The sequence below is a fragment of the Propithecus coquereli genome, unplaced genomic scaffold, assembly GCF_000956105.1.
Source record: "Propithecus coquereli isolate 6110/MARCELLA unplaced genomic scaffold, Pcoq_1.0 Scaffold50, whole genome shotgun sequence".
Classification (NCBI taxonomy): domain Eukaryota; kingdom Metazoa; phylum Chordata; class Mammalia; order Primates; family Indriidae; genus Propithecus; species Propithecus coquereli.
In genome coordinates, this window is record NW_012150841.1 from 7,574,649 (window position 1) to 7,583,135 (window position 8,487).

General features: G+C 40.8%; 1 protein-coding gene across 1 annotated transcript; it reads left to right on the top strand.

Moving 5' to 3' along the window:
• Window positions 1–3,839: 3,839 nt before the first annotated feature.
• On the top strand, window positions 3,840–4,877 carry LOC105819969 (melanoma-associated antigen B18). The gene has a single exon (XM_012656333.1). It carries the CDS (start codon window positions 3,840–3,842, stop codon window positions 4,875–4,877), a length of 1,038 nt encoding a protein of 345 aa, XP_012511787.1.
• Window positions 4,878–8,487: the final 3,610 nt, after the last annotated feature.

Below are 8,487 nucleotides of genomic sequence, written 5' to 3' on the forward strand. Positions count from 1 at the left end.
CCCTCCCACCTGCCCAACACCTGATGAATGTTACTACTATATGTACACATAAGTGTTGATTAGTTAATACCAATTTGATGGTGAGTACATGTGGGTCACACTGCTCAACATTGTTACATTGAGGACTAAGTTTCCAACACATGAACTTTGGGGAGCACATTCAAACCAGAGCAAGAACCTAAACCTCCTTACCCACAGTTGAATGCCTTTGCTCTACAGCATTTTACATTGCCAGGCTTATTAATCTAGAAGTATGTCCCAAAGGTTACAAGCTCAATAAGTAAATATTCATTGAAAAATCTAAATATTTAATTTACTAACAAGTGAATTGAGAAGTTGGAAAATTTCCTTTATAAATTGAGATTACATATTAGCATAATTCTTCAAACAAATGAATATTTTTGCATTTGCCACATTAATGAAAAGAGTCTCCATATAAAGTCCATTGGAACAGCCTTATATTGAATAAGTTTGTTAATCCAGAGGGAAGAGTGCCCCATTCATTTTTTAGGTCTACATACATACAAGCTAAGATAATAACAGCACTCACATCACTTAGCATATCCACATTAGAATTTATAAAGGTAATAATAAAACCCAACTGGCATACTGACTGCTTAGCTATGTAGAAAAAAACAAAGAAACTGTATTCCTTCAAAGAAAGGTATCTTTAAAAAATCATAGTAAAATTTTCTGTATTTTCTAAAATTATGACTATCTGTAGGCACAAGTAATATATCATGTTACAAAGACTAGAGCCTGAACATTGATTATTCCAAACTTCTCATTAATAATCTTTAATAATAGTTGAGATATTTAACGAGTTATGAACTGGTTTCATTCTCAGGCAAGATTTTTTATTAGTGAAAAGTATAAAAATATATTTTAAAATTTTTGGAATAAAGAATTTTCTGGGCCGGGCGTGGTGTCTCACGCCTGTAATCCTAGCTCTCTGGGAGGCCAAGGCAGGCAGATTGTTTGAGCTCAGGAGTTCGAAACCAGCCTGAGCAAGAGAGAGACCCTGTCTCTACTAAAAATAGAAAGAAATTGGCTGGACAACTAAAAATATATATATAAAAAAATTAGCCGGGCATGGTGGCGCATGCCTGTAGTCCCAGCTACTCGGGAGGCTGAGGTAGTAGGATCGCTTGAGCCCAGGAGTTTGAGGTTGCTGTGAGCTAAGCTGACACCATGGCACTCACTCTAGCCGGGGCAAAAGAGTGAGACTCTGTCTCAAATAAAAAAAAAAAAAAAGAGTTTTCTGATATTATTTAGATAGAGATTTAGTTTTCTTTATCTCTCTGGGCAGTAAAATGGGGCGACTGTAAGAAAACCAAATGGAGGTTAACAAAATATTCTCCCTTATGGATATATTTCAGCCAATAATCTCTAAAGTAATGATAGAATTAGAGAATTACAATTCTGCAGCCCTTTATAGATTAATGGGTGAGGGTGATGATCCTGAGTGATTGCAACATCACCACAAAGGAAAGAACCCACACCATGCATCTCCTGATGGAAGTGCATAGCATCACTTCTGGGGTGGTCTTGCTAACAGATGAATAAATAAATAAACCTTAATATGAACAACTTTCTCAATATAACTACTGAAGATTATCATGCTGAGTGTCAAGTACATTGGGTTATTATCCTACTCTCTGTAATGTTTATATGATTGAGAATTTATGTAATCAAATGACTTTGATTTGAAAACTCAAGTAAAATAGAACAATTTTTAACAAAAATATAAATTAATAAGTATGCTGATAAAGAAATAGAAAACTTTAATTACGCAATACAAACTGACACTGTAGTCCAGCCCTGAGCACTCACAAAATCTTCCAAGACCAGCCAGGCTTGGAAGCCCATTACAGCAAACGCTGAAGGAAAAACTCATCAACACATTAAGAAAAGTCTTACAAAACAGAAAAGAAGATAGGAAATTACTTGATCAGTTTAACAGGCTAGCTGTCATTGATAAAAAACTAGATGAGGATGCTCCAAGAAAAGAACATTTGAGCCAAGCTCACTCATATAAAGACAAATATTCTAAACAAATTTATAGCATATTTAATATAGCAGTGAATAATACAGCAGTGAAGCAACTGAGAAATAGGCTATGTCTAAGAAATGCAGAGATCAAATTACATTAGAAAAAATGCTAATTGGAATCCACTATGGTAACAGAGAAGAGAAAGCATTTGATCATGTGTACGGATGAAGGACAAGCTTTGGTAATAATTCAACACCAGTTCATGGTAATAAATTTTGCAAACTTACATTAGAATGGAATTTCCATATCATAAAATCAACAGCAAACATACATAAATGTGGAATATTAGCAGCATTCCTGATAGTCCAGGACAAGACACGGAGGTATAATACCAATTCTACTGGTCAAATTGGAACTGGATTGCACAGCCAGTATATAGCCATACACAAGAATACCAGAGAAAAGTTATGAAAAATGAAAATAAAGAGATAATATCATCCTCTAATTAAAAATTCTACAAAAATCAGCTTACAAAATGTTCAAATGTATTAGGAATTTCAAAAAGCTGGTGCAGAAGATCACAACAGTAAAATCAGGAATCTAATCACACAAAACAAGTATTAATTAGAAAATGTAATGGAAAATATCCCACTCAAAACAGCAGCAACATCCAAAATATACCTAAAAAGAGTCTTAACGAAAATATACACAAGCTTTATTGAAACAAATATAAAAATTTTCTGATAGATTTACATAAAATATGTTCCAAATAGAGCAATATACTATGTTGATTCATGGTGAACACAATATTGTACAAATGTCAATTCTCCTTATTTAGAGAACTACTGCCTTACCTCACGGGATTGGCCTCAAGTTAGCAGAGGGGAGGTGGCCCAGCAGCTACAAAGAGTCAAAGCAAGACACTGAGTGAGGACTCTGAGGGCACTATTTACCCAGCAACAGGGACCCCGCAGAGCTCCACCCCTACTGTCAATCTTGGGAGGTCACAGGCATGGCTTCTGGGCTCAGGATCCACCTTACTCCCTACCCTGGATTCTCAGGGAAACCAAATCCTTGGTCTGAGGCTTACTGACTCAGTTCGGCAGAGAGAGAAGACTCACCGCCTGCGAAAAGACAAAGAAAGGACCGTATGTAGGTTCTCATCCAATCTTCCGTCCCCAAAACAGAGAACTGCTAGAGCTCTGCTTCTGCTGTGGTTCTAGGAGGGCCGGTGGGTGTGGCCGGAAGTGGCTTGTTCTGACTTCCGCCTCACCAGACCGTTGGGGGTGAGGCCTTCGTCTGAGAGGTGTGGCCGGAGCAAGAAATCCCAGGAACCCGCAGGTGTGAAGGTGAGTATCCTTTGTTAGAACTTCGGGGATACACTTCTCCCACAACAGAGGCAGCCCCACAGAGATCCACCCTACTCTGCCCCACCCTGCTCCCACTATCAACCCTGGGTGGCCCGAAGCACATCTGTTAGGCCTAACGGCCCCTCGCGTCCTTTTGTTTCCTCTTGGGCATCTGTGGGATGGGAAGCCATGATCTGAAGCGGACAGGCTCAAGTTAGCGGAGGGAGGAGCCAAAGGACTGTTCGGGAGTAAAGTTAATATTCTGAGTTAGAACTGATGTGACAAGCTACCTCAGAACAGAGTCCCACCCCACTCCTGCCTTGTGACTTCCCAAAGCAGTGCCCTCAGGAGAACCAACAGAGGCAGCCATTCTTGGAGCCAAGGTAGAATCTCTCTACCAAGGCCATGTACACTATCTCATCCTCCATCTTCTAGGGTGACCTCTTCATCAGCCCAACTGCCTACGTTATTGCCTGCTGTCCCTGACCAGGGTAATCATGCCTCGAGGTCGAAAGAGTAAGCTCCGTGCCCGTGAGAAACGCCGCCAGGCCCGTGGTGAGAACCAGGATCTGGAAGGTGCTCAGGCCACTGCAGCAGAAGGAGAGTCCCCCTCTCCTGCCTCTCTTCTCTCTGGAGGTAGATCTCAGAATTTGCCTGCTTCTGAGATACCCATAATTCCTAAGGTCCTTCAGGGAACCACATCCACCACCAATACTACTGCAGCTGTTTCATGCACTAATTCAAATGAAGGTGACAACAGCCAAGATGAGAAAAGTCCCAGTTCCCTAAGGGGAATTGAAAGCTTCGACAAAGATCCTTTAAACAAGAAAGTGGTTTTGTTGGTGCAGTACCTGATGCAGAAGTATCAAAGCAAAGAGCCAATTACGAAGGCAGAGATGCTGAAGTTTGTTATCAAGACCTACAAGTGTCACTTCAGTGAGATCCTCAGAAGAGCCTCTGAGCACATGGAGCTGGCCTTTGGTGTTGATTTGAAGGAAGTGGATCCCATCAGGCACTGCTATGCCTTTGTGAGCAAACTAGACCTCACCCTTGATGGAGCAATGAGTGATGAAGAGAACATGGCCTCCAAGACTGGCCTCCTGATGATTGTGCTGGGTGTGATCTTCATGAAAGGCAACTGTGCCCCCGAAGAAGAGATCTGGGAAGTGCTGAATGTGATGGGTGTATATGCTGATAAGAAGCATTTCATCTATGGGGATCCCAGGAAGGTTATCACCGAAGATTTGGTGCAGCTCAAGTACCTGGAGTGCCAGCAGGTGCCCAATAGTGATCCCCCATGCTATGAATTCCTGTGGGGTCCAAGAGCCTACGCTGAAACAAGCAAGATGAGAGTCCTGGAGTTTTTAGCCAAGATCCATAATACCGTCCCGAGTGCCTTCCCATCCTGGTATGAAGATGCTTTGAGAGATGAGGAAGAGAGAGCCCGAGCCAGAGTTGCAGCCAGGTCTCGTCCTTCTACCATGGCCATTGCACGTTCCAAGACCAAGTCCAGCAGCTTCTCCCATGCTAAGTGAAATCCGAGGCTGTTTCTTCACCCTTCAGTTGAAAAGGTCTGTCAACGTTCTAATAGCAGAGGGCCATGCTGGGGCAGGAGGGAATGAGTGTATGTCATCTTTGTGTTCCTGTTTATATTGGTAATTGGAGTTTTATCTTTCTTTATTTTTCTTTCTAGGTTATATTTCAAATGTTGAAGTCTGAAGATTATTTTCTTTGTGGAAGAAAAGGGCAATCAATATTCTAAGTAGTGAATGGCCAGGGTGGCCCTGGAAGGAACGCAGTATATATCATCTTTGTGTTCTTGTTGTATATGGATAACTTGGAGTTTTATCTTTCTGTTTCTTCCTTTTTCATGTTATGTTTCAAGTGTTGTTTCTTTTAACATGAGGTTTCAGTAACTTGAGAATGTAAATTTATTAATGACATTGGTTACACATTTTCTTTTTGCTGTTAAGAGTAGGAGTTTCATTATTTTGTAAAACAAATTGGGAAACCCTCTTTCATATTTGGTGAATCAGAACAAAGAAACGTGACATTAGAAGAGGTGTTTCCTTAAAAACGTGAATGAATTTAGCAGCAAAATTTGGGGTATCAAAAAAATAGAGGAGAAAAAAGTAAAATATGTTCAGTTCTTGGTTTCCTTCACCCATTTTAGTAGGTTCCATAAAAATAAAATATTCATACATGGATTGGCTTATCTTATTAATGAATATAGGAAAAAATAAATTGTTTATAAATTAAAATTTATGCTCACTGGCTCATTTATTCCCCAAATATTAATTGTGCATGTTTTTTGAATGTCATTTTGTTAGAAATGGAGAAACTAGGATACCAAACACCCACCCATGCTTAGAGTTTTATAGTCAAGGAGCAGTAATCATATAGGGAAAATGGTGAAATAATTCAGAGACCTAACGGACAAGTAAGAAGAAGAACTAAGGAGGTAGAGAAGGATTTGGGGAAAGTACAAGGGAGGGTTTCTGGCTGAAAACAATAAAGTCCAAATTCCCTGAGGAAAGGACCTTTGGGGCTTTTGGAAACCAAAAGTCCCTTAGTAAGATATAATTTTAATTTGAGGTGGGTGGTGGAATAGATGAAGCTGTGGAACTGGGGAGCAGAGGCCAGACACTCAGAGGGTGTGTCTCAGTGTTGAAGGACAAAACCTTAGAGTGAAAATTTGCTCTTGAGAGTTACTATGGTATCATCAATAAACCAGAGGAAAACCTCCTCCTGGGTCAGAAATGGATGGTATCTTGTGCTCCGGTTCACATTCAGTTGAACACATAGCAAAATGTAATTGTTTTATGTGCAGTCTCCGGGGAATTTTTGGGAAATAAAGGTGAAACTCCCTTGAAGTGAAATGCCAAGAAGCTGCTGTGTTGGCTCTCTTTGCCCGGAACTGAGAGAGCCAGATCCCAATGCCTTAAAAGAGCATTTTAATTAAGTTATCTTGAGTGTGATTTAGCAGACAATAAGGGAGAGCTCCGTATTCGATGATGACAAAATGAATGAAAATAGGGGTGGTTTGGATAAAAAGCCACTTGGGAGGGAAGTCTGACCCTTGACAAAAATTCTAGGACCTTTGGTTGCATCCAACTGGAGAAGACCCCCCTCCACATGCAAATTTAGTAACATCCTCAAATAGGTAAATTTTATTTAGTTTTACTTGCTAAATAGCATTATAGGCTGATTTGGTATTAATTTTCCTAGATAACTACATATTCTCCTTCATTAATAAAAATAAATCTCCCTAGAGGGGAGGGTGGTATCATCTGTGGTAAAAATAATCATACGATAATTGCCATTAGTTAAAGACCCAATATTTTCCATCACTCTGCTAAGTGCTTCATATCCATTACATAGATTCCAACAGTCCTGCAAGATTGAGTTTACCAGACATATTTGCAGAACTTGTAATTTTCTTAAGTTCACATGGCTGATAAGTGACAAAGCTGGGTCTACACCCCTGGTCTAATATAGACAGAATTTATATAGAGCCCACACTTTTCCACTCCTAACCTGAAGCAGGTTTTTTGTGTCTTAATTCGCTATTATTCTCACTACTGCAAAATCTATTACAGATGATTAAAAAGAAAGGATTCTCTAGCCAAAGTACTAAAAACGGACCTAAAGAAGGATGATGAATATGAGAATAAAGCATAAATTGGGGATTGTGGGCTTCATTTTCTGAGTATCCTCCTGTCCCTAGCCCCCGGTTTCCTTCAGAGTAAACTCTGCCCACGTACGGGCACATAAGTCTTGTACCAGCACTTTCTCTCATTACAGCACCTCCCCCCTGGGTACTCCCGGCTGTGTCTTCGTGTGCAAACTGGCACCTCATCTGCTAACCAGTGCTTCACTGACTTCTCTAAAGGCTGTGCCCTTGCTTTCTGTGATACAGGCAGCCCAGAATCACTTCCCCGCCCCTTGACTTAAAGCATTCCACGCCTTGCAAATGTCCCTTGGATGTCCCATTCCTCTAGGTGGAACTCCTGACAGTGAAGTTGAGGTTTCTGATTACCATAGCCCCCCTCCCACCCTACATCATGGCAATAGTCTCAAAGTATATTCCAAATTAGCTGGTGATTAGAGTCTGGTTTCTGATTTTGCACAGAATATACTGATCCTTGGAATGTAACTGAAGTTGGAGGGAGGGTTTCGTAAACAACCTAAATGTTCTCAGAAGGATTTTAAAGGAGTGTGCTATTTGAGACTTGCCCCTGAACAAATATGCCAATGGGTGAGTTTACCTAGATTGTCAAAAACCAAAGCCACCCTCATAAGTTTGAGATGACGAAAGACCACAGAAATCACCATAAACATCTACTGGGGCCAAATTCCTCAACCCCCATCCCCAGAGTCCTTCTGAGAAGGGAAAAATGACTTCTTGGAAGACATGCTATGTTAAAACAGAAAATATAAAAATAATTCACCACCCTTCTGCTGCTTCTTATGTCAATACCTGCCCCAGAGGAAAATCTTGATTTTTCCTTCTGAGTAATGGCACCTGTAAATGCACAGTCAGTCATGTTTAGGTTTCCAGCGTTCTTAAATTAAGACTGTGACCGTGCACAAATAGAAAGGAGCACTTTATCATCCCACCGATGCTCAGTGCAGTGAGGTCAGTGCAGAAAGGTGCTACTGAGTGAAAAAGGTGAACTCTCCCTGCCGAGATTTTTCTGGGGCCTTTTGAAAATTAAATGAGATCCTTTATTTGAAAGCACCTGTGATACAGGAGACTGACAAAAATGTTGAAGAACTGCAAGACAAATTTGCCTCCTTACAAACTCCACCAAGAAACGAAGAGTGTTGTAGTGGGCAGAGAAAGATGTCCAAATAAAACCCTCCAGCAATTGCCCCTCCGCAGGAAGACCAAATTCAATCACTGTCCATGCAAGAAAGCACCTTCAGAAGAACCAAAAATCAGGTGAGCAGTCACAGTACCTGATTTTAACATGATGTTAATATCAGGGGAAAAGGCACTGAAGAGGGCAAGAAAGACAGTCTTGCATTCCCTACCCCACCCTTCCCATAACCCCTGGCAATGCCACGCCAGCACAAGGTGAAGAGAGAATCTGTGTGCCCAGGAGAGGGAGAGAGAAGTGACTGTGGGACTTTTCATTGGAA

Coding starts and splice junctions, on each gene's coding strand:
- LOC105819969 (XM_012656333.1), top strand. CDS start 3,840: ATGCCTCGAGGTCGAAAGAGTAAGCTCCGTGCCCGTGAGAAACGCCGC.